This window comes from Neoarius graeffei, chromosome 23 (assembly GCF_027579695.1).
Source record: "Neoarius graeffei isolate fNeoGra1 chromosome 23, fNeoGra1.pri, whole genome shotgun sequence".
In the NCBI taxonomy this organism is placed as follows: domain Eukaryota; kingdom Metazoa; phylum Chordata; class Actinopteri; order Siluriformes; family Ariidae; genus Neoarius; species Neoarius graeffei.
The window spans coordinates 48,010,542-48,037,802 of record NC_083591.1 but is presented as its reverse complement, the minus strand read 5'-3'; the positions used below and the strand labels follow the sequence as shown (position 1 = coordinate 48,037,802).

Sequence of the window (27,261 nt, the reverse complement as noted above, 5' to 3'; positions counted from 1 at the left end):
GATGAGCCCAATTCACTGTACCCTCCAATAACGCCGTCATTTTTTTATTCGCGATCAAATTAAATTACGTTAACGCACTAATAACACGTTAACTTCGACAGCCCTAGTAGTAATATAAAAAGTATTTTTGTTCATAAAGTAGGAAAGAAAAAATTTAATTAAGGATTTGTGGTAATTAAACACAAGATATTTAAAGAATACTTGGAATATTTAATCATAAAATAAATTGATTTCAAAAGATAGAGCAAAGAAAAACTCAGTCAGCATGAAATAACCTGGAAAATGAATGCGGGCCATTTTTGACCCATGTTGTGCATTAGAAGGTAGGGGTCGACCGATAATCGGCCTGGCCGATATATCGGGCCGATATTCTGCATTTTTAGGGTTATCGGTATCGGCCATAATTTCCACCGATATGCCAATAATAGGGATGGCGAAAACTAAAAAAAATCTTGACCGACCACCGAGCCTCATTAGCCGGTTAAAGTCGGTTAACCTATGAGTTTAAACAGGGATTCCGGTGAATTTTAACAATCTTAAAGACCAAGCTGTTCCATTTGTACTTATGCCAAAAGCTGAATTTGATTTACAGTCACAGTATTTGGAGACTAGAGATGCACATCAACTCATTTAACTGACTGCACACACACACACACACACACACACACTGACTAGGGATGGCGAAAACTAAAAAAAATCTTGACCGACCACTGAGCCTCATTAGCCGGTTAAAGTCGGTTAAACTATGAGTTAACAGGGATGCAAACGGCACGCCTTTTAGCGGATGCCGCCTTTTTCACGGCTGAATCGTGCAGATCCGATTTTTTTTTTAGGGCGTTGGAGTGTCTGAATAATTTCATCAGAGTAAATTCTGTATTAAAATTACTACATAAGCAAATGCCGTTACAGTCCATGAAAAGCCGTGAAAAAGTCGGCATCTGCGCCTTCAGTTTGTGTGGAGAGATATGATCTGCAATAACATGCATTGTTGGCTACAGACCGAAACATACTTTCAGAATGCACTGGCCAAGGCAGGACTAAACTCCATGTGCCTTCTAATAATTAAAAAAAAAAAAATAGTAATTTGTAAGCTAAAAAGCCTGTCTCTACACCTTTTTTCTTTCGCCGAGTGGCAGAGGGAGGGCAGGACATGACTGAATGGGTGTTTCTGATTTGTCAGCTGTCTTTAACTGGGGCAGGAGGGCGGGACATGACTGAATGGGTGTTTCTGATTTGTCAGCTGTCTTTAACTGGGGCGGGAGGGCGGGACATGACTGAATGGGTGTTTCTGATTTGTCAGCTGTCGTCCTTTACATCGCATGGCACGCCCCAAGCGTTTACAAACACAGAATTCCAGGTTCTCCGCTCCAAAATCGGCAGCTTCAAAACGATTGATTTTTTTTTTTTTTTCACCGACAACCAAAAAAAAATTAACCGATTGACGTTGATTCAGTCAACCACCGGTCAAACGGTCATCGGTTAACATCCCTAGCCGATAACATGCCTTTTTGCAGCCATTTCGTTCCTAACGCGACTGTCACTGCACGTCCTTTCCTGCACTCGCCTCTCTGAGTTCAAGAACACGGTCCCGCCCACCACAACATCTGATTTGTTTGGCACAAGAGATATAGCCAATCGACACGCGCAGCTAAACACTCTGAACTGTTTCAAGGCGGCCGTATCAAGGTAAGGACGCGCTGCTTTTCCCGCAATAAGTCACAAACACACAAGTTGCAAAAGTACAACATCATTATATGTTTACATTCTTCATCTACTACTCGTTAAAATTGTCCATTTGCATCTGTGTAGCCAGGCAAACTTAGCTTACGGAAGGAAGCACTTGAATTAGCCTACAACCAACTAGTCTCGCTGAAACAGTATAACGTAGGCTGCAGTCATTTTTAAATCCCCGTCTGGAAACGTTGTGAATGTGTCAGTAGTTCTACTCGAACAGTAGAATGACAGCCATACAGAGAGGTGGTCAAGGGAAGACGAAATAAAACGTAGTGTTTGTGTTCTGTAGGCTAGCGCAAGCCTACTGGCTATTTGTTATGGTGATGAGTAAACTTCATGACGTGACTCGTGCTCAAAAAGCGCATTGCACTTGTATATGTTAGGTAACTTTATAAAGCGCTGTTTGAACATTTAAACACGCCAGGTGTGACTAGTATTTATAATTCTTGCGCAAGTGATTCTCCTCGCTAGCGCTTCTGATTCGGAAAGCGATATACTCTTAAAGGAGCAGCCGCTCCTGATAGGGAGTGATAGCCGACTTTACTGTATGTTTGATTTTACTTTTTAAAAAATGCTGCAGGCAGCTCCCTACACTTGATTTGTTATTTAAAAACTACTTGAAGTTGGTAAGTCTTACTTAGTTCTTAGTGTAAAAGAATCCAGAGTGTATTTTCATTTATTTTCCACTGAAAATGGTGAGCTGTAATATAGTAGGGAGTGATTTATTTTTTTATTGGTGAATATTTATTTTATTTCTCATTTTATTCTAACTAATGTTTGACTTTATTGTACAAATGCTGCTGGCATCTCCCTGCACAAAATTTCATGTTCAATTTTACAATTAAACATACATTTCATGGATATGAAGGTCTGTGTCAGTGTGTGCTATGTTTAGTTTCATGTGAATTATAATGTTTACATTTATCGGTTGCACATATCGGTTATCGGCATCCCAATTCCATAATAATCGGTATCGGTATCGGCCCTGAAAAAAACATATCGGTCGATCCCTATTAGAAGGGGTGTGCATATGTTTCGCATCAAAGGGTTAAGCATCCATCAAGCTTTACAAGAATAAAGTGTGCTCATACATTTGGATGGCTTGTATTCAGCGTAGGTGTCCACGTGACCGAGTTCTTCTGTTTCTTCCTCATCTGCCTCCTCTTCCTCCTCTGGTGGAGTCTGAGTGATTTCAGGGAGCTGGACACCGTGCAGGAGGAAGCAACGGAAAAAGGAAAAGAGAGGGGAAAGATATTGATTTCTTGTAATCGGACATTAAAATCCTTCTCAATCAAATACAAATAATAATAAGGAAATAATTAAATGAAATGACATCTCTAAGCTACCTTATATCCTACTAATGGTTGGCTGTTCAAGATTTCATCCAGAAAGGGCAAAACTGGAAGCCTGGCCAACTGATGGGAAATGGATAACATGGAAAGCACAAACTTAATGAGGACAAAGACACAATGTGATGAGTTGGACAAATGGCACTTAGGCGAGGATTACACTGGGGGGAAAAAAAATGAAGAGGCAGCAGCAGAGCATAATGCAACGCTCAGACCATAATAATTCTATGATTTCAACATAAAACACTGTGTGAAGCTCTAGATGACAATACATTCGGAACTCTGCAGCGAGAGAGACTCCTCACCCATACCAAACCATCTGCTCATATCACCTCCATTCTTTCTCAGCTTCACTGGCTACCTGTTCTGTTCTGTCCAGAAAATCATACTACTCACCTTCAAAGCTCTCCGTAACCTTGCTCCTTCTTACGTCTGTGATCTCCTGGCCCCTTATACTCCGTCCCGCGCTCTCAGATCCTCTACCTATAATTTCCCTGCTGTTCCCTGAACTAGACTCTCTACCCTGGGTGGCAGGTCCTTCAGTGCCACGGCCCCCAAGCTCTGGAATTCCCTTCCTCAACCCCTCCGTGACTGCTCTTCTCTTCCTTTCTTCAAATCTCATCTCAAAACTTTCATGAACATTTCTCCACCAGTGCATAAACTCACCACTCTTTAGCAAACACCCCCCCCCCCTTTTTGGTGTTTTCTCTGACCTATGTAAAGTGACCTTGAGTTTGAGAAAGGTGCTATATAAATGCAACTTATTATTATTATTATTATTATTATTATTACTACTTCGTTACTACGTGATGTGAAGCACTAACGTTCTGTACAATAACACACACGCACAAAAAAAAAAATAAGTGGAAAACTGGATACCAGTAATAGAGTTTTGCTCCTAGTAGCTTTACAGGATGGGAACTAGAGGGGGTGAGAGAGAGAGAGAGAGAGAGAGAGAGAGAGAGAGAGAGAGAGAGCACTAGCTCATACAGTTTGGGTCCATGAGGCAACATTTTCACACACACAAAAAAAAGGACGTGGAAAACTGGATACCAGTAATAGAGTTTTGCTCCTAGTAGCTTTACAGGATGGGAACTAGAGGGGGTGAGAGAGCAAGAGAGAGAGAGAGAACTAGCTCATTCAGTTTGGGTCCATAAGGCAACATTTTCACACAAAATAAATAAATGAATAAATGAATGAATGAATGAATAAAAAAGGACGTGGAAAACTGGAGTTTTGCTACTAGTAGCTTTACAAGATGGGAACTAGAGGGGTTGAGAAAGAGAACGAGAGAGAGAAAGAGAGAGAGAAAAGAAAGCACTAACTCATTCAGTTTGGGTCCATGAGGCACCATTTTCACACAAAATAAATAAATGAATGAATGAATGAATGAATGAATGAAAAAAGACGTGGAAAACTGGATACCAGTAATAGAGTTTTGCTCCTAGTAGCTTTACAGGATGGGAACTAGAGGGGGTGAGAGAGAGAGAGAGAGAGAGAGAGAGAGAGAGAGAGAACTAGCTCATTCAGTTTGGGTCCATGAGGCAACATTTTCACACAAAATAAATAAATGAATGAATGAATGAATGAATAAAAAAGGACGTGGAAAACTGGAGTTTTGCTACTAGTAGCTTTACAAGATGGGAACTAGAGGGGTTGAGAAAGAGAACGAGAGAGAGAGAGAGAGAGAGAGAGAGAAAAGAAAGCACTAACTCATTCAGTTTGGGTCCATGAGGCACCATTTTCACACAAAAAAAAAAGGACATGGAAAACTGGATACCAGTAATAGAGTTTTGCAGGATGGGAACTAGAGGGGGTGTGAGAGAGACAGAGAGAGATATAGAGAGATAGAGAGAGAGAGAACTAGCTCATTCAGTTTGTGTCCATGAGGCACCATTTTCACACAAAATAAATAAATAAATGAATAAATGAATGAATGAATGAATGAAAAAGGACATGGAAAACTGGATACAGTAATAGAGTTTTGCTCCTACTAGCTTTACAGGATGGGAACTAGAGAGAGAGAGAGAGAGAGAGAGAGAGCACTAGCTCATACAGTTTGGGTCCATGAGGCACCATTTTCACACAAAATAAATAAATAAATGAATGAATGAAAAAGGACGTGGAAAACTGGATACCAGTAATAGAGTTTTGCTCCTAGTAGCTTTACAGGATGGGAACTAGAGAGAGAGAGAGAGAGAGAGAGAGAGAGAACGAACTAGCTCATTCAGTTTGGGTCCATGAGGCAACATTTTCAGAAAAAACAAACAAACAAACAAACAAACAAAAAACCTCCTTGTCATTTCAGACGTCCCGCCCCTAAAAGAATCTTAGTGCTTTGATTAGTCAAAATGCCCGAAACGTTCCTCGGATACACTAAACTGACACTGATGAGCACTGTGTTCTGCTCAACAAATTGAATCAAATCCAACTTTTTTTTTTAAAGATTTTTTTTGGGCTTTTTCACCTTTTTATTAGATAGGACAGTGTAGAGACAGGAAACAAGCAGGAGAGGGATCAGGAAATGACCTCAGGTCAGAATCAAACCCAGGTCCCCAGATCCATGGCACAGCACCCCATCCAACCGAGCCATGACACCCCAAATCAAATCCAACTTGAACCAATACCCTGCTCCTAGACACTAGCGTAACACTAGCAGTGCCGACTGTCCCGTTTCTGTACTGCTTCCGCTTCTGCTGGTCCTACCGCCGGTCAGCGTGATCCCCGGCTTAATGATCGACAACTTCCGACCAGAGGAATGTGTTGTGAGCCCGTGCAGGACATCTGATCTCTGAACGAAACGTGAACCGAAACTGTGTTACTGTAATCTGTCACTGTTGTGAATTCTTGGTCAGAGTCAACCTAAAGAAAATGAAATCAGTTTCTCTCGGATATATTTTTCACTCAAACACTGCAAAGGCATTAAATACTTTCATGGATTATTATTATTGTTTTTTTTTTTTTTACAGGGCAAGACCGTGGTGTATTTACCCACGGGGTAAATACAGCACATAATGGATACTGAAGCGCAGAAATTCAGTATGTCCAATCTCTTCCACTTAATAGCGTTTGAGGTTTTGGACGAGGCCTGATTTTAGTTTCAGATGTAATGGATCACAGGTTGAAATTAATATGTGTGATTTCATCTTCTGAGCAGATCTTTTGGTTCTTCTTGCTTGTAAACTGCACATCTTTATGTGTCACAACAGTACTGCGACTGGCTATAATCATGTTTATGGTTGCAAACTCTGATGTACAGAAACAATTACGTTCAGCCCGGCACACACGGGCGACTTCTCGTTGCGAGCGTATTGCGATTTTTGGACGCAAGTTTCCCTTCTCGGGTAGCTGCGTGGGCGACCAGTGGGTCATTTGGGAAGGGGGATGCAAGTGATGTGGAAATCACGTGACTATTTTGTGGGTGGGGACTGGCTTAGCCTTTGGAGGTGATCGCGTCATTATCGCAAAGACACGCACACGCGGCGAGATCGCTGCAACAAGTCAGCGACTGGCGATTCGTTGTCGCAGAATATCAAGCATATTTGATACCTGCGATCTGTCGCAAGCAACAAAATTTTTTTTTTTAAAATATCGCCGTCGCAAATATCCGCACGCAAAGTGATTTTTCATTTGCGTCAAAAAGTTGTGCGGCCAAGCGACGGAAAATTGCCCGTCTGTGCCAGGCTTTATAATTACAAAACCTGTCATGAATGCTGTCTGAAATTTCATGTCAACTGCAGCTGCTTTCTGCTTATTTAAATCCTAATTACTGTCTGCTGATTGTGTGTGTGTGTGTGTGTGTGTGTGTGTGTGTGTGTGTGTGTGTGTGTGTGCGATCACAGAAGACAACAATGTATAGCAGACAAAAAACTTTTCCCAGATGTGTCCTAAAATGTAGATGACAGAGCAGGTGTGTGTGTGCATGCGTGTGTGTGTGTGTGTGAATGCTCACCTGTCTCTGGCTGTGTCCAGGTGTGTCCCAGAATGCTGGTGTTGAGATGGAGCCCTCACTGGGTATGTGGGGCAGGCTATCGATGTTAAAGCCGGCAGGGTCAGCATATTCAGACAGAGAGTCAGGGGTAGAGGAGAACAGAGATGCGTTGGACAGTTCATCCATACAGGACAGGTCCTGGAAGAAAACAGAAAAAAGTCAACAAGGAAGGAAGAGAAAAGAAAAGAAAAGAAAAGAAAAGAAAAGAAAAGAAAAGGGCAAGGCTGAGCATAATGCAAATGAAGACAGACGGTGAAGAAGGAAGAGCCGGACCGAAAGGAATGTGTATCCCAAATTAGTCACTGAACCAGAAAAGTACAGGACATTCTACAACCCCGATTCCAAAAAAGTTGGGACAAAGTACAAATTGTAAATAAAAACAGAATGCAATGATGTGGAAGTTTCAAAATTCCATATTTTATTCAGAATAGAACATAGATGACATATCAAATGTTTAAACTGAGAAAATGTATCATTTAAAGAGAAAAATTAGGTGATTTTTAAATTTCATGACAACAACACATCTCAAAAAAGTTGGGACAAGGCCATGTTTACCACTGTGAGACATCCCCTTTTCTCTTTACAACAGTCTGTAAACGTCTGGGGACTGAGGAGACAAGTTGCTCAAGTTTAGGGATAGGAATGTTAACCCATTCTTGTCTAATGTAGGATTCTAGTTGCTCAACTGTCTTAGGTCTTTTTTGTCGTATCTTCCGTTTTATGATGCGCCAAATGTTTTCTATGGGTGAAAGATCTGGACTGCAGGCTGGCCAGTTCAGTACCCGGACCCTTCTTCTACGCAGCCATGATGCTGTAATTGATGCAGTATGTGGTTTGGCATTGTCATGTTGGAAAATGCAAGGTCTTCCCTGAAAGAGACGTCGTCTGGATGGGAGCATATGTTGCTCTAGAACCTGGATATACCTTTCAGCATTGATGGTGTCTTTCCAGATGTGTAAGCTGCTCATGCCACACGCACTAATGCAACCCCATACCATCAGAGATGCAGGCTTCTGAACTGAGCGCTGATAACAACTTGGGTTGTCCTTCTCCTCTTTAGTCCGAATGACACGGCGTCCCTGATTTCCATAAAGAACTTCAAATTTTGATCCGTCTGACCACAGAACAGTTTTCCACTTTGCCACAGTCCATTTTAAATGAGCCTTGGCCCAGAGAAGACGTCTGCGCTTCTGGATCATGTTTAGATACGGCTTCTTCTTTGAACTATAGAGTTTTATCTGGCAACGCCGGGTGGCATGGTGAATTGTGTTCACAGATAATGTTCTCTGGAAATATTCCTGAGCCCATTTTGTGATTTCCAATACAGAAGCATGCCTGTATGTGATGCAGTGCCGTCTAAGGGCCCGAAGATCACGGGCACCCAGTATGGTTTTCTGGCCTTGACCCTTACGCACAGAGATTCTTCCAGATTCTCTGAATCTTTTGATGATATTATGCACTGTAGATGATGATATGTTCAAACTCTTTGCAATTTTACACTGTCGAACTCCTTTCTGATATTGCTCCACTGTTTGTCGGCGCAGAATTAGGGGGATTGGTGATCCTCTTCCCATCTTTACTTCTGAGAGCCGCTGCCACTCCAAGATGCTCTTTTTATACCCAGTCATGTTAATGACCTATTGCCAATTGACCTAATGAGTTGCAATTTGGTCCTCCAGCTGTTCCTTTTTTGTACCTTTAACTTTTCCAGCCTCTTATTGCCCCTGTCCCAACTTTTTTGAGATGTGTTGCTGTCATGAAATTTCAAATGAGCCAATATTTGGCATGAAATTTCAAAATGTCTCACTTTCGACATTTGATATGTTGTCTATGTTCTATTGTAAATACCAGGGCTTTGAACCAGAATTTTTTTCCTATTGGTTCGTTCCGAACAGAAACGGAATTTTAACGTTTCCGGTTTTGGGTTCCACCATTAAATAGACGTTCCCGAACCGGTTAGAACAAAAAAATTTCGTTCCCGGAACGGTTAATTACGTTCCCTGCCAGCTGTTTAACAAATGGCTATAAAATTATGTCTCTGTCTCATCCAGCTTAAGCCAAATGTAGGCTAATTCTATTACAACCTTCATTAAATAAGACAAGAAATAATTCAAAACAATTATTTCAAATGTTGGCGATTTGGATTCTCAGTATGTCTTCCCATCTACACAAACAGAAAAAGTGCCAAAAATGAAAGAGAATTCGTTTAGTGTGTTACCAAAGGCTAGTCAGGCCCTATAGAGGGCTACCGCATGACGTCACCGCGCCGCGAGATTTTGTTAGGCGCCATATTGGAAGACCAAGTACACATCTATGCAAGTACATGCATGCATGCATACATACATACATACATAAAATAAACTACACCTGAAATGTAGCCAGGGCCGGTTCTGCCCTAATCTGGACCCGGGTGCAACATCGCGCAACCCCCCCCCAAAAAAAAAAAACACCAGTCTAAATCAGGACAACCATCACATAACTATAACTATAAACATTTTATATCAACTATTTTAACTAAATGGGCTATAATAAATAAGCCTGCAGGCAGCCACGGCGGGCCGCCTCAGAAAAGGAACCATTTGTCCTACCTTAAAACTCGTTTTGCATTTTCTGCCTCCTTTTTTGTATTTTCGACCCTCCGTTTATTTTCTTTCCTTTTCTGAAAACCCGATTTGTGTCCAGACATTTTGTTCTGCTACCAACGAACTAACTCGTCAGGTCTCGTCTCTCGAGCCCGCGATGATTCCCGTGGGAAGGCAACAACTGATACATTTTTACAAACAACCAATAGGGAGGTTGCAAAGTTCAGGCTCTTCTTTGCTCAGACACTCAGTAATGCACTCCACCTTCCCGCTCTCTCCATTCAATCAGCGAACGTCACACAGGAAGTGAACCCCGGCGGGTCATAGAAACTTGCATGACTTTTTTATTTGTAGGCTACGGAAACTTTGAGGAACGAAATAAAAACCGGTATTAACCGGTTACCATTATTTTTAATAAGCGTTTCTGTTCCGGAACATAAAAAATAATCAAGTTTCTGGTTTCGTTTCTGTTCCATGTGAAATAGAAAAAGTTCCCGGTTTTCGTTTTCGTTCCTTGAACCGGTTCAAAGCCCTGGTAAATACACTATCAGTTTTTGAGATTTGTAAATTATTGCATTCCGTTTTTATTTACAATTTGTACTTTGTCCCAACTTTTTTGAAATTGGGGTTGTACATTAAAAATCAATTCCCTAATGCAAATTAAAAAGACGTAAAAGGAACCATGTTCCTTTACATGTTTGGAAGCACCAAGAAGAGTTAAAGGAATGATCCGGAGTGAAATGCTTTCTAGGTCTATTTTCGCATTATTGGGAGTGCATACGTCGAGTTGCTACCACAATCACGTCAATCGGATGTGTTTTGAGACAGTTCGTTTTTTGCGATTTCAACCGGAAAGCGCTAACACGGCAGTGCGGGGGGGGGTTAGGACGATTCTAAGGGCCTGGCACTGACAGGGGGGCCTGTGAGGGATATTAATATTATTTTAATAGTATTGCCTTGTGTAAGTTTTTGAAATAAAATATTTCATTTCATCTGATAAAATATGCAAATTATACATGGTTATGATTTGCTATCACATTTTCCTTGAATTATTTATGATATTGTCATTTCACCCCTCCACCCTTTTTAGTAATGGTCCAGTCTGATTGTGGGTGGGGACAGTGAACTGTGTAGCTCCGTGTGTGCACAGCGCCGCTATTAGCGCAGCTCACAGCAGCTGGCGGTTTCTCTCCGCGCGCAACAGAGGTGAACATTCTAGAAGTTGCTAAGCAGGAGCAGGTGTGATGGTGGTGAGATAAATCATGAAGTCCGGATATCAAAAACGGAAGGAGAAGCAGCAGAAAGCTGAAAGGGAGAAAAAGGGTCGACAATTGGTGACTCAGTTTTTCCCAGAGAAAGCTCGCCTATTATTCACCGATACTCGATGCCATTACAGCATGTTAGCTAATGATAGACTAGAAGATTTCATTTTAACCGAGTTGGAATATCAAGACAACACTTTTCAATAAGCAGTGCAGTGTCATTTTATTTAAATACTTCACGTTTATTGCCATGGAAGATCAGATGAATGTAATGTAGAAGGTCTGCACAGAACTAGCTAAACTTGTGCAATAAACTAGCCTACTGGGCGAATACGTGAGGTAAAATATTAGGCTAGCCTACATGATACTGGTGCTAATAACTGGTTTCAAACATCCACAGATTCAGCCTCAGGAATAGGACCCCAGCCCTCAACCCAAATCCTAGGAGAAGAACGTGAGCAATACAATCCATGAATAAAGGATTTAGGGTTAAAAACTACCGTATTTTCTGGACTATAAGCCGCTACTTTTTTCCTAGGTTTTGAACCATGCGGCTTATACAAAGGTGCGGCTATTCTGTGGATTTTTCTTCCACCGCTAGGGGCGCTCTAACCGGAAGTAGAATCAAAAATAAGATAGACGAAAAATCAATGCAAAGAAGAATTAGCAGATCTTTAGCAGATAGAACACGCACGACAAATTACTAACTGGTAATTATTTTCAAATCCAGCGAAGATGATTAAAGTGACTTGTGGTTTCAAACACAGGAGAAATGAAGGTAAATAAATACCGGTTATTTTCTCTTGGTTCTGTTCCGTTTTAATCAGCAAAGTTGCTGCCGTGTTAAAAGGCACTGTTCGGAAAGAATCTGTTCAGGTACATACATGTACATTTACAGTACAAAATCGTTCTGTACATGCAGTAAATATCTCATTTTTCAACATAGATATCTGCGGCTTATAGCCTGGTGCGGCTTGTATATCTTTTTTTTTTTTTAAATAGAGCGGATGCGGCTTATATACAGGTGCGCTCTATAGTCCAGAAAATACGGTATTTTAATTGCTAGGCTACAGTAAGCAACATTAGGCTATTAAGATTTACATTAAAATGAAAAGACATTTCTTTTTTATGAGCAACTATTCTTAGGTAACTTAGTATGGAGTTCATTCAATCAATGTTCATGTGTTAAATCTCGCTGGGGTACACGCTGCAGGATCAAGTGAGGAAGTGTCAGCTTTTTTTGGCTTCATCAATTGTCTTTACAAATTTGTAAGTGCCAGTCCAGAACGATGGGCCATATACAAAGAAACTACCGGCTGCTCTCTCCACAGCTTGTCTGACACTCGCTGGAGTGCAAGAACTGATGCTGTTAAACCGGCAACAGTCTATTCAGTCTAATTCTGACAGTTCTGCATTTAAAATGTTCATATACCAAATAATTGTATCACCTAAACTTGCTCGGCAGCTGATCACGTGGGTAGTAAAGTAGAAGTGCCAGCTAGGGATGTTAACCGATGGCCGTTTGACCGGTGGTTGACCAAATCAACGTCAACCGGTTAATTTTTTTTGGTTGTCGGTTAAAAAAAAAAAATCAATCATTTTGAAGCTGCCGATTTTGGAGCGGAGGACTTGGAATTCCATGTTGTAAACGCTTGGGGCATGCCATGCGGTGTAAGGACGACAGCTGACAAATCAGAAACACCCATTCAGTCATGTCCCGCCCCAGTTAAAGACAGCTGACAAATCAGAAACACCCATTCAGTCATGTCCCGCCCTCTCGCTGCCACTCTGCGAAAGTGTAGACGCAGGCTTTTTAGCTTACAAATTACTATTCTGTTTTTTTTAATTATTATTAGAAGGCACATGGAGTTTAGTCCTGCCTTGGCCAGTGCATTCTGAAAGTATGTTTCGGTCTGTAGCCAACAATGCATGTTATTGCAGATCATATCTCTCCACACAAACTAAAGGCGCAGATGCCGACTTTTTTTTTTTTTGAATCGCGCAGATCCGTTTTTTTTTGGGGGGGGGCGTTGGAGTGTCTGAATGTAATTTCAAGGTGGATTCTGTATTAAAAGTACTAAATAGGCGGGTGCCGTTGCAGTCCATGAGGCGTGGGGGGTGTGGGAGGAAGGCAGTGGATCGGGGGGCTGCCGGGGGGCTGCGCACATTAAATTTTGCGCGGCTTCGGCGCGGGCATGCGCGGCTTTCTGATTTGCTGTTTTCTTCTCGTGCTTGTACTTCCTGTGTTTCGTGGACTGTGGCGGCATTTGCTTATATGCAGAATTTGCTTTGATGAAGTTGTGGTCGGACGCTCCAACGCCCCCCCTTGGGAAAGGAAGGTCGGATCCGCGCGATTCAGCCGTGGAGAGGGCGGCATCCGCCAAAAGGCGCGCCGTTTGCATCCCTGTAATAATTCCAATTCTAGAATTTTAAACTCATAGGTTAACCGACTTTAACCGGCTAATGAGGCTCGGTGGTCGGTCAAGATTTTTTTTAGTTTTCGCCATCCCTAGTGCCAGCCAAAAACAGACATCAAATTCAGTTGCTTGCGCTTGAAAATTTTACGGTGGGGCCCTAAATTGTAATCTTCCATAGGGCCCAAGATTTCTAGCGGCGCCCCTGGCGAGGGGCGTGTCTTTTTGCCGATACAAAACGCTAGTTTTAAAACCATTGCAAAGCTCAAAACAACATGACAGTTCTGTGGAAGTGAGTAGAGTTCCTCACTTGATCACTACAAACAAAACGAAGTGTCCCTAGCTCTGTAAGTGCACGGAGAGAGTGTGTAGAAGAGTAAATACAAAGCCAGTACCTTACCTGAAGTTGTTCTTCTCCAGACGCCATCCTCAGGGGAAAGTCCATAAAAGTCGAGTGCTGAGTGCAGAGCCCATCCCGCTGGAAATGCACTTGACTTTTACGGACGTACCCCTGAGGATGGCGTCTGGAGAAGAACAACTTCAGGTAAGGTACTGGCTTACACACATCCGATTGACGTGATTGTGGTAGCAACTCAACGTATGCACTCCCAATAATGCGAAAATAGACCTAGAAAGCATATCACTCCGGATTATTCCTTTAAAAAAAATCATCAATTTCTAACTGGAGATTGTAAATAACTTGCGGAACAGCTTTCATTTTCCTCTATTTACTGAACAGAAACTGCTTGGTTCGTTCGAAACGACATACAGGTGGATCTGGATGCAATTCAGAGCATTTACTGTAAACTTGTAACTGGATGTTTCTCCTTCTGGAATCTAGTATTCCCTTTCACGTTCCGCATCATTCCATTAACCTCAAGGAAGCCGCGTTAAGCTGGAACTGGACTGAGTTCCGATCAACTGTTTACCCAGCAAGCTTCTCTCGGACCACAATGTTCTCATTCTCATTATCTCTAGACGCTTTATCCTGTTCTACAGGGTTGCAGGCAAGCTGGAGCCTATCCCAGCTGACTACGGGCGAAAGGCGGGGTACACCCTGGACAAGTCGCCAGGTCATCACAGGGCTGACACATAGACACAGACAACCATTCACACTCACATTCACACCTACGCTCAATTTAGAGTCACCAGTTAACCTAACCTGCATGTCTTTGGACTGTGGGGGAAACCGGAGCACCCGGAGGAAACCCACGCGGACATGGGGAGAACATGCAAACTCCAGCCCTCTCCGGCCACGGGGCTCGAACCTGGACCTTCTTGCTGTGAGGCGACAGCGCTAACCACTACACCACCATGCCGCCCTGGACCACGATGTTAAGAAATTAAATCAATAAAGCAAGTGTGTGCTCAAAATGACACAGATAAAACACAGACATGCGTCAGTAAAAACAAGCAAACAAATTTAAAAAAAAACACACCTGTACATGCAGGCCAAGTCAAAGAACACGCACACAAAGGCAAATATAAAAATTACCAGTGACGCTCTCAAAACGGTAATCTGTGCTGTAAATTTTGCAAGATGACACCAGGTGGAGGGCGGCACGGTGGTGTAGTGGTTAGCGCTGTCGCCTCACAGCAAGAAGGTCCGGGTTCGAGCCCTGTGGCTGGCGACGGCCTTTCTGTGCGGAGTTTGCATGTTCTCCCCGTGTCCGTGTGGGTTTCCTCCGGGTGCTCCGGTTTCCCCCACAGTCCAAAGACATGCAGGTTAGGTTAACTGGTGACTCTAAATTGACCGTAGGTGTGAATGTGAGTGTGAATGGTTGTCTGTGTCTATGTGTCAGCCCTGTGATGACCTGGCGACTTGTCCAGGGTGTACCCCGCCTTTCGCCCGTAGTCAGCTGGGATAGGCTCCAGCTTGCCTGCGACCCTGTAGGACAGGATAAAGCAGCTAGAGATAATGAGATGAGATGAGACACACCAGGTGGTAGGAGGTGGGAAGTGGGAAGACATGAGACCCCGCTCTGTACGCGTGTTTGTGTTGCGATTACTGAGACTATACTAAACTGGAGATACGTTTGCAGGCAGAAGATAAGGAATTCTCTTGCCGTGATGTCAGCGCTCTCGTCTCTACGTCATGCCTAATAATCAGAGGTGGACAGTAACAAAATACATTTACTTGAGTACTGTACTTAAGTACACTTTTTGAGTATCTGTACTTTACTTGACTTTATTTTTTTTGGAAACTTCTGACTTTAACTTCACTACATTTGAAAGACAAATATCGTACTTTTCACTCCACTACATTTCTATCAAGGTCCTCGTTACTCGTTACTATGAAGCGGCTTTGAAAGTGGATGTTTTTTCTTTTCTTTTATAAAACGTGATTGGGGTTTTTCGCAGGCGACACTGAGACAGTCTATCAGTAATCACGAGGGTCACGTCACGTCCATAGACTGTATAAAATCAAGTTCAATTATTTCTTAACAACGTTATTTAACACGATCAGTTGATGGCAGAATGAAAGGAGGCGGATCTTCTGGGGAATGCACGCGCTCACGGCTTTACCCAGAACCCATGATTCAGTTTTCTGAAAAAAATTAAAGATACGTTTTAAATGTTTGCTTTGTTTGCTAAAAACGAACTACATCACGGCCTACAAAAACTCGCCGTCCGACCTGCGGGAGCATGTCGAGGGATGTAAACGTTTTATTCCAAGAGAAAGCTTGTAATGAAGTTGTCTGTGCTTTTAGAGCTAGCGATAACGTTGCAAACGTAGCTATGCAGTCCGGTTAGTCACATGACTTTCTATGGATTTGCCCACCAAGTAGCCATCGTCTTGTCCACGGCTAACGTTAACACATAGCTAGTTAACTTGGACACTGTTAGTTAGCATGTAAAAATGGAGTTACGCTAACATGAATAATGTTAACTTATCTAAAGTCCTTTCAGAAATACGTTTCAGCATAATCTTGCCAAATAAACAGAATGTAGAAATCTTTCTTTTCTAGTAGCGTTAGCTATCCAATATGATTCTGAGTTTGAAAAGAGTTTGCTAGCATGTCAGGTGGAGCTTCACTGACTAGCTAGCTTAACGTTAAACCACCATGATGTCACAGCATGCGTTCATTTTGTGAATTCGCATTTCTGTCTTTGGTAACGGCATTAGGTTTTGTAAGCGTTGTGGCAATAATACAACAACGCGTTGACAGAAAATGCACTTTTAATACTTATTTTTAAAAGCAAGTACTTCAGTACTTTAACTTCAGTAAAAATTTGACTGGACAACTTTCACTTGTATCGGAGTAACATTTGACCAGTGGGATCTGTACTTTGACTTAAGTAATGAAGTTGGGTCCTTTGTCCACCCCTGCTAATAATCCAGCAGCTCTCCACTAAATGTAAAGTCCTGACCATGACAATTTACAGGTGTTACTGAGTCCTGAATAAAAGGCTCATAGGGCAAGGTAAAATCATTCTCTACAATTATGCAACTGATACTAATGTAGTACAAAACAAAGTGAAACTTCCAGTTACACACCCTGCTCGACTGTAAAAGGATGATGGACAATTTGGCAGAGATGAAAGAGAGCTGAACGACAACAACACAATAGACAATTCAGAATTCCAGGGAAATGTAAAGTGTTGATTATACAGACAGGTCCCATGCTTAAATACTGAACAAAACAACACAAAATTCTTGAAAAAGTCTCCAACAAAAGAATTGGCGAATGGGCTGGGTTTAGAGATGACTAATACTTAGGGCTGGGAACTGAAATTTAGTTCCAAATTAAAACCGAATCCAAAATGCCAAGTACTGGGTACCACAGAGATGCCTACCCCAAATTTTGAATTTCAGTATTCTTGAAAACATTTTTCAGTATTTTGGAATGACTTTCAGTAACATTAATTTATGCGCATTTCCATTATAAAGAGGTGTATATACCAATGTGTTTAACATTTAAATTATTAAAAAGTACTGTTTTGTGTGAATTGAATAAACAAAATGCGAGCAGCCATCTCAACTGAATTTCCACTCAACAAATTTCTAGAGCATACAATAGATCACATTTTTATAAATACAATAGTGTTCCCTGTTTGCAGACATTACGGTTGACTAGCAATCATTGGTATTGAATGTAACTCCTCAAAAGTATTATATTATACTGCCTGGCAAAATGTTCTACCTGTTAACGGATTCTAATAAAATTTAAAAAAAAATTTATTATTTCATGCCAAAGAGAGTCCGATATTGTTATCTTAATGTCCCAATACATAAATACTTCAGCATAATGCTTCAGAAGAGACACTGAATAAAATCTCATCTCATCTCATTATCTCTAGCCGCTTTATCCTTCTACAGGGTCGCAGGCAAGCTGGAGCCTATCCCAGCTGACTACGGGCGAAAGGCGGGGTACACCCTGGACAAGTCGCCAGGTCATCACAGGGCTGACACATAGACACAGACAACCATTCACACTCACATTCACACCTACGCTCAATTTAGAGTCACCAGTTAACCTAACCTGCATGTCTTTGGACTGTGGGGGAAACCGGAGCACCCGGAGGAAACCCACGCGGACACGGGGAGAACATGCAAACTCCGCACAGAAAGGCCCTCGCCGGCCACGGGGCTCGAACCCAGGACCTTCTTGCTGTGAGGCGACAGCGCTAACCACTACACCACCGTGCCGCCCCCACTGAATAAAATGACATTTATAATTGTATTTAAAACAGTGGAATGATCAATTTTTTGCCACAATCCCAACAGCACTAATCATAAAATTCTGTTTTTGATCATACTACATGTACATTTGCACTTGCAACACTGAAAAGACTTTGAATTAAAGAAGTACAGCCAGTGTTTGATATTTCAGTGAATAAAAATCACACGTAAAAAGAAACTGAATAAGTTTAACTCACATTTCATGGCACTAATTGGCAAGTTCAACTCCAAGCACAGGTCAACCATCACCGCTTCAGTGCGTGTCACGTTCCGTGTCTTTTCATCCACAGATTTCGTAAAAAACTGCTGGATCCCCCCAGATTTACTTTCTGCCTGACTCGCCATTTCAGCATGCTCCATATGTTTTTTGTAGTTGACATGCCGCGTGCAGTCATCGTGACCACCATGAGTGATGTTAATGTCAGTTCTACACAGTTTGCAGTGTGCGCATCCATTGCCCTTTTGACTGGGTGTAATGCACGGCCATTCTGCCGTATCGAAAATAGCGTGAACAAATGTGCGGAATCTGCGCATGTCACACACAGCATGTGTGGTTGTCGTAAAAATAAATAGCCTAGCTCAGCGCTCGAAACTAACGGTGTCCCGATGTCCCGGGGACCATAAAAAATGTCATCGGGACACAAAATTATCATATCTGGGACAATCCCGGGACAATGGAAAAAAATAGATCTAGAAAAAAAGTTCTACATTAATATTATTTACAAAGCCGTAACACATACGTAGACATTCACCTAATTTGTCAATTTTAAAACGTTAACAGCGAAAAATACATAGTAGCTACACTTTCGATGCACCTGCATCCGTAGGCTACAGAGCAGCGCATTCTGTTCTAGAATCTTCGGCCGGAGTCCGCATTATATGGACTTGGAATGGAATTGCTACCGCACACGCTGCGCCGACTCTTGCCAGAACAAAAATGCTTAAGTGGTTGAAGCGGACCGACCGTGGGGAAGAAACTGAAAGCCCAGACATAACGTCTCCGGGACCTTCAGGATCCAAAGTGTCATCGCCTGGTCTGCAGGCAACGCGAGCAACTGAATGAACTGAATGAACACTGTTAGACACGTTATAAAATACAACAGGAATGCTGTGGATGATATTGACGGAAGATACCGTTCAACAGAATAAGTGAGTTTTCTTGGTGTCTTTCTAGTTCAGAAAGTTTAGTCAGTCAGCAGCACAACTAGGCTCGGACCTGCTGGCACTATGCTGATGTTGCTAACGTTTGCACCCGGCAGCGAAAGTTCATAAAATGGATAACGGAAAGTTCATAAAAATGGGTAACGGAAAGTTCATAAAAATGGATAACGGTAATGGATAACGGAAAGTTCATAAAAATGGATAACGGTAATGGTGAAAATTATAAGTTGGCCTTATAAGTGCCAACAGATATTCAAGGTATAAGTAGATGAAATGAACATAAAAGGGGTCTTATTTTCAACTAAAGTGTACTGCAGATGTAGGGAGTTGAAACATTTTCTGAATGAGCTAGTTGGCCCCTTTAAATAAACAGGTATCTATTCATACAGTGAGATCGCCAAAGTTTAATAAACTGAAAATGCAATAATTGTAATTTTGAAGTAGATGATGTATAGGACATGTGTCGCTTGTGTCTTGTGACTTATTGTAAAAATGATATAAAGGGTTCAAAATCGCATAGTTACAAATATAATAGTAACTTCATATGATGGGCGGCACGGTGGTGTAGTGGTTAGCGCTGTCGCCTCACAGCAAGAAGGTCCTGGGTTCGAGCCCCGGGGCCAGTGAGGGCCTTTCTGTGTGGAGTTTGCATGTTCTCCCCGTGTCCGCGTGGGTTTCCTCCGGGTGCTCCGGTTTCCCCCACAGTCCAAAGACATGCAGGTTAGGTTAACTGGTGACTCTAAATTGAGCGTAGGTGTGAATGTGAGTGTGAATGGTTGTCTGTGTCTATGTGTCAGCCCTGTGATGACCTGGCGACTTGTCCAGGGTGAACCCCGCCTTTCGCCCGTAGTCAGCTGGGATGGGCTCCAGCTTGCCTGCGACCCTGTAGGGCAGGATAAAGCGGCTAGAGATAATGAGATGAGATGAGACTTCATATGATAATGTTAACCACTGGTTATTTCAGAGAGGAAAAAAATGGGGACACTATTGCTTCCATTCGGGACAATACAACACAGAATTCGGGACCACTGGGGGACACAAAGAAAAAAAGTTAATTTCGAGCCCTGGCCTAGCTGTGAATCGCGCATGGATTGAAAAAGTCGCTTGGACATTTAAAAACAACTCACTGGAATTTTTTAAGACTTTATAATAATTCTGTACAGAATAACACTGTTTGCTGTAACATCGTATTTACGTAACTTTTCTGTACAAAATACGGCCAATCCGTACTAGTAGGCATCTCTGGTACCAGTTTAAATAAAGAAAGAAAGAAAGAAAGAAAGAAAGAAAGAAAGAAAGAAAGAAAGAAAGCTAGTTCTGCTATCAGTTCCTAAACAAAAAGAAGCAAATAAAGGCTACATATTAGGGCTGTGCGATGTCCCCTTAATTGGCATCGACGATGTTTACAGTGCAAACATCGTGATGGACGATCATATCGGGGGGGGGGGGGGGGTTAATACCACATTATTAAATATTTTATTATTATTGTTATTATTATTAAAAGTATTAGATACTCATCCGAGGCTTTGGCACGTAAAGAAAAAAAGCGCTAGGTGATGTGGAATATTTGGCCTTGATAACAGATATGTGGTCCAGCTGCAATATGATGCCCTACATGTCAGCTACCGTACATTATGTGGACCGAGAGTGGGCAATGCAGTCCAAATGCCTGCAGACGAGTTTCATGCCAGAGACACATTCAGCGGACAATTTAGAAGACGCATTGCGCGAGACACTTGCCGAATGGAAAATAGAGGAGAAAAAGATCGCCTGCATAACAACGGACGACGGGGCGAATATTGTCGCAGCCATCAGGCAATTGAAATGGCTGTGGTTAAGTTGTTTTGGGCACAATTTGAACCTGGCCATAACCAACTCGCTTGCGCAACAGAGGGCCAGTACAGACCGAGCGTTTGGAGTTTGCCGAGCAGTCAACACTGCGTTTGCGCACAGCTGGCTTCGGAGAAATGAGCTGCGCAAAGCGCAGGTGGAAATGAACCTCCCCGAGCACTCACTGATCACGGCAAGATATTAGTCAGCTCTAACAATGAAAGACTAGTATTCAAATTATGAGAAGAAACTACACTTAAGCTATTACTCATTGTTTATTTACACCATATCAACTGAAGATGCGTTTCGGCCTTTAGTGCGCACTTGAACGCGCTAATTTTTCCAATTTATTAGTGTTTGAATTATTGCACCAGCTTTTAAAATCATGATTTAATATTGGTTTTTTTTTACTGTCTTTACATTTGTCAGAATCACCTTCATTCTTCCATTTGGTTTGACATTATGGCTTAGAGTGGAACATTTTGTATCTGAAAGTAGGCCTGTTTACCAGATTAAAGTCATTTGACTTCTGCCGAAGTCTGCGCTTCATTGCCGTTTGATAAGGTGCAATATTTCCCGACTGAAGTCGTTAATAGTGGCTATTTGTTTGAACAACATGACAAATTTTACATTAAAAGTATAGTGTAGGCTAAAAAATGAAGTCAAAATTTATCTCATTCATCTCTAGCCGCTTTATCCTTCTACAGGGTCACAGGCAAGCTGGAGCCTATCCCAGCTGACTACGGGCGAAAGGCGGGGTACACCCTGGACAAGTCGCCAGGTCATCACAGGGCTGACACATAGACACAGACAACCATTCACACTCACATTCACACCTACGGTCAATTTAGAGTCACCAGTTAACCTAACCTGCATGTCTTTGGACTGTGGGGGAAACCGGAGCACCCGGAGGAAACCCACGCGGACACGGGGAGAACATGCAAACTCTGCACAGAAAGGCCGTCGCCGGCCACAGGGCTCGAACCCAGACCTTCTTGCTGTGAGGCGACAGCGCTAACCACTACACCACCGTGCCGCCCGTACTTTATAATGATTTATATAATTATGTATTTATATATAATTATATGTAATATAATATATTTATATATTAAACAAAACTAACTAACAAAAAACTAACTTTAGGTTAAATAGGCCCAGATGATATATGCATGTTTATGACAGGAGGGGGCGTGGTATCACGATGGTGGCTCTCCATCGTGATGGATGACCACCATCGTCGATGGACGATGGCATCGTCTATCGGCGCAGCCCTACTACATATCTGTCATGCCACAGGATTTTGGTACCAGATGCTCTGTTTTACAGAACGCATAGAAACGGTGTTGAAAACTCGGCACACGATATTCTGCACCGTTTTCGCTGGCTGATCCAGTAACTATCAACGAATAAATCCCCTATGGGATACATTTACCACTTTTTACGTCATCCACGACTGTGTTGGACTGAGGCTGGTTCTACAGGACTTGAGACAGGGTCTCATTTTAAATGACTACCGTGTAGTTCAGGGCTGTGAAATGGAAAAAGTAAAATCCGAGAGGGGGAAAAAAAAGGCAGGGGGTCGGTGGGGCAGCTTTTACTGGTACTGATGTATTTGGGAGCAAAATCCCTTAAGTCACATTATGTTCTTAATGCAAAATTAATCTTTTTATACACACACACACACACACACACACACACACACGAGGGCAAGTCAAAAACGTTCTAAGACAAATTGAAAAAAAAAATCTTTCTTTATGAAAATAAAGCTATTTCTCTCCATATCCTCCATTTAAGTCTAAACACTTCTGCAAGCCATGTTTCCATCGGAGAATTCCTTCTTTGTATTCCTTTTGAAATTATAACATCTGTTTTAGAACTTTTTGACTTCCTCTGGTGTATACGTGTGATCATCCGAAGGCTGTCATGCGAAATGCATTTACACGACGATCAGCGTGGCAAATTAAAAAGAAGTTATAACACTAATAAACATTTAGTAAAAAGTATCATGCATGATCAACGGACAAATACGAAAACGAGATAGAAATACCTCGTAATCTGTAATGTGACAGCTGTAATTTCATCAGTTCTGCGTGTTTCTTTCCCTGCGCATGATCGACCAAGTGCGTTCTTCCTCCCGATCCGTATTTTGCATCCTGATGGCATAACGTGCAGTACGCCTTGCCTGGTTCCTTGATCTTTCGGATGTGTTCATGGAGATATTTGCTTCCGACTTTAAATTCCAGCCACTGCCGATTCCACGGACTCTTGATACCGTTTTCCTTGTCTACTTTTTTCACGTTGTCATTATCGCCATCCTTCCTCTGTACAAGGTCTCTCCAAGACGCAGGACATACCGAAAAAAAAAATCTTTTATCATCACTTAATCGCAAGCTATATTGTCAACACGTGTTTGAAAAGAGTAACCCGAAAATGGTAAGAAAGAAACGGCGCTGTGTCGTAAAACGGTCTACGATGTCGTATATATACACTACCGTTCAAAGGTTTGAGGTCACTTTGAAATGTCCTTATTTTTGAAAGAAAAGCACTGTTCTTTTCAATGAAGATCACTTTAAACTAGTGCTGTCAAGCGATTAAAATATTTAATCGCGATTAATGTCGCGACTGTCATAGTTAACTCGCGATTAATCGCAATTTAATCGCACATTTTTGTCACATGAAAAACCATTGTAATTCTCTTATCAGCATAAAAAAGTGAATGGGCTTGCTTTGTACCAATGTTTTTTTTTTTTTATTGCAGAGCATAACACGTCTTGTCACAGCCACTGCAAAGTCGGGCTGGAGCCGCCAATGGGAAAACGAAACCTAAGCCGAGCACCGTGGCTCTTTGTCCCGAGGCGTGGGGCTAGCGCGCCCTGCCCGCGCTGGTTCTTTGGGGGGAGGGCAGAGGACTCTGGCTGTGCGTGGCGTGGCATTACAGTCTAGCTGCTATCGTTTTTCTAAGCAAAGTCTCTGTTCCAAGTTCCTGGCAGTTTCAAAAGCTTATGAAAAACCTACATCATGTCACAGAGCGTTAATCTCGCGATAAAAAAATTATCGCCGTTAAAATTGAGTCAAGTTAACGCGATGATAACGCGACATTTTTGACAGCACTACTTTAAACTAATCAGAAATCCACTCTATACATTGCTAATGTGGTAAATGACTATTCTAGCTGCAAATGTCTGGTTTTTGGTGCAATATCTCCATAGGTGTATAGAGGCCCATTTCCAGCAACTCTCACTCCAGTGTTCTAATGGTACAGTCAGTGCATTTACATGCACATAGAGAAAATCGAATTTCTGCTGTAGCTCGACTGAAATCGAAGTTCTAAATGCCATGGAAACACCTTAAGGCCAATTTATGCTGACAACCCAGTCCTCGCAGATAGCGTCGCAGACAGTGTCTGCGTAGCCCCCCCACCTTCGCAGACACTCTGCGCGCACCTCCCAAAAATTGTGACCACCGCAGAAGCCTCGCAGACAGTGTCGCAGACAAGAGGGCTCTGATTGGTCCACTCTACATCCGCTGTACACGCACTTCCGCTTCCCTACTTTCCCGGTTTGGTTTGTTTTCACGACCGGCATTTTTAAAAACACGAGCGAAGATGGAGCAGCACGAAGAGCGGTTGATTGAGGAAGTACGTACATCTATACGACTCCAGTTCTAGTCATTATTAAAAAAAAAAAAAAGTTCTAGTCATTATAAGTAACCAGAGGATAAACACTCCACTAACCACACCCACCAACTACTCCTAGCGACTTCGCGCCCCCTTGTGTTGTGCCGGTGAATAACATCGCGCATGCCTATTACTCCCCGCTCAACGATAAATTACAACTGTCTGCGAAAAGCTATCTGCGAAAGCCTTGTCGCAAGAGCATGCAGAGGCCTTTAGCTCGGCTGAAATTGAACCGAACTGGATTTCTCGTAATCGAGCTACGCGACCTAGATTATGCGATTGTAGCCGAGCTACTTAGTGCATGTAAACCCTATCGAGCTACGTAGTCGAGCTACTTACTTCAGCACTGCCCCTTCCGGAAGTGACGAGTGACGAGTGTACGAGAGTGACGATGGTGTACAGAATGTTCAGCAAGTGCTGAGCTGCTTCGTTGTTGTCCATCTTCTCTCTCTCGATGTTGCTGTCCTCGTCGTCGTTCTTCTTGTGAACACGGAACTGATAACTTTGTTTACACTCTTGAATAGCTCTTCTTCATGACGACAACCGGAAGTGTACCAACACGATGGGGCGTGTAGCGCCACCTGTGGCTCGGGTGCACAATGTACCTCACACAATAGCTCGATTTCCTTGTGTGCATGTAGGATTGGATTTCTCTGGCACCCCTGCTGGGACCCTCAGCTCGATTACCGACAGCAGCTCGATTTGGATGTGCATGTAAACGCACTGAATGTGTTTGCTCATTGCCTCAGAAGGCTAATGGATGATTAGAAAACCCTTGTACAATCATGTTAGCACAGCTGAAAACAGTTGAGCTCTTTAGAGAAGCTATAAAACTGACCTTCCTTTGAGCAGATTGAGTTTCTGGAGCATCACATTTGTGGGGTCGATTAAATGCTCAAAATGGCCAGAAAAATGTCTTGACTATATTTTCTATTCGTTTTACAACTTATGATGGTAAATAAAAGTGTGACTTTTCATGGAAAACACAAAATTGTCTGGGTGACCCCAAACTTTTGAACGGTAGTGTAACTTGGACGATGTCGTAAAATACAGAGATACCTGGTGTTAGATTTCCCTCCCCATCCAGTAAACAACATACTCGTCTGTGATTGCAGTCCCCAACCATTAGCAGAGTACCCCCCCCATATATTTTTTTTTCTGCAAAAATACACGATTTACAAAAATGGTATTTTTCCGATCAAATCCGCGAATTTTTCACAGCCCTGGTAGTTACTGTCCAGAACTGGAAATGAGTCAACACTCGACAGTGTCCATTCATTGTACATGTCCTGACTGATTCAGAGTCCTGGTCTCCATGACTACGTTCAGACTGCACCCTGAAACGACCCATATCCGTTTTTTTTGCCCATATGCGACCTGTATCCGATTTGTTATTGACAATCTGAACGACACAGATCCGATTTTTTCACATGCGACCCAGGCCGCTTGGATATGTGGTCCTAATTCCGATGCATATCCGTCACTTTCACATGCGACTGCAGTCTGACCGGACAGGTCGCATTCATGCGACCTACACGTCATCAACAAGAGACAAACGTCACTATTCTGCGTTGGCTAATCCCGCCTCTTTGGTGGAAAACAACAACAATACCAGATTATTGTGTGAGTTCCGCCGCCGCCACAAAAACCACATCGCCAGGTCTCGCCTCATCTCCATGCTTTACTTGCAAACTTGAAGAGTGCGCTTTTTTTTTTGTTTACGTATTACGTAGATGTGCTTATTACGTGTCAATTTGCGCATGCGGGACACTTTTGGGCCGTTTTCCGTTCATATTGGAGATCGCATACAAGTCTCATATAATTGGTAATGTGAACGGCCTAACAAAAAAATCGGATTTCACAACAAATCGGATATGGGTCGTTTCAGGTTGCAGTCTGAACGTAGTCCATGTCTTCTTTCAACACTGCATGTTCAAAGGTCAGAAAGAATAAAAACACATTTTATGACTATCTTGCATGAACAAACAGTTCTAGCTTTGCTGGTAACATTTTGTACAGGTTAAAGTTGATCCCGTGTTAGAAGCACAGCATCAACAAGTAATAGTCTGACATTGTTGGCACGGTGCCAAAAATGAATTTGCCATGGTGCCAACCAGTCAACGAGGCATTGAATTAACTTATCCACAGTAAAAGTAGTGTCATTCTGGTCCAAAAATACACTTTAGACCTAACTGAAACATCATGGACATTTTGAAGGCTTTCTGCCTGGAAAATTGACCATTTCTGGACTGTGCGCACATGACTTCATGTCAGATTTACAGTAACTTCCTTTGGTCCAATTTCACTTTGGTTTGTATTTCCTTGCATACGGAGGCTTGGGAGTGTAATACAGCAAGGAGAACTCAAAATCCACAATCTGAGCATCTGGTATCTACAAGGACACATGTACAGTGGTGCTTGAAAGTTTGTGAACCCTTTAGAATTTTCCATATTTCTGCAGAAATAGGACCTAAAACATCATCAGATTTTCACACAAGTCCTAAAAGTAGATAAAGAGAACCCAGTTAAACAAATGAGACAAAAATATTATACTTGGTCATTTATTTATTGAGGAAAA

General features: G+C 42.3%; 1 protein-coding gene across 2 annotated transcripts in view; it reads right to left on the bottom strand.

Annotated features, from left to right (window-relative positions):
- sbno2a (strawberry notch homolog 2a) overlaps window positions 1–27,261 on the bottom strand; it is a 128,981-nt gene that overhangs the window by 77,024 nt on the left and 24,696 nt on the right. The window contains exons 5-7 of one of the 2 annotated variants that reach the window (XM_060906298.1): window positions 7,036–7,212; window positions 3,081–3,149; window positions 2,826–2,934 (exon numbers count right to left, since the gene is read on the bottom strand). In XM_060906298.1, the coding sequence (XP_060762281.1) occupies window positions 2,826–2,934; window positions 3,081–3,149; window positions 7,036–7,212 (355 nt within the window). The remainder of the gene's footprint in view (window positions 1–2,825; window positions 2,935–3,080; window positions 3,150–7,035; window positions 7,213–27,261) is intronic. The other variant, XM_060906299.1, reaches the window with a different exon arrangement.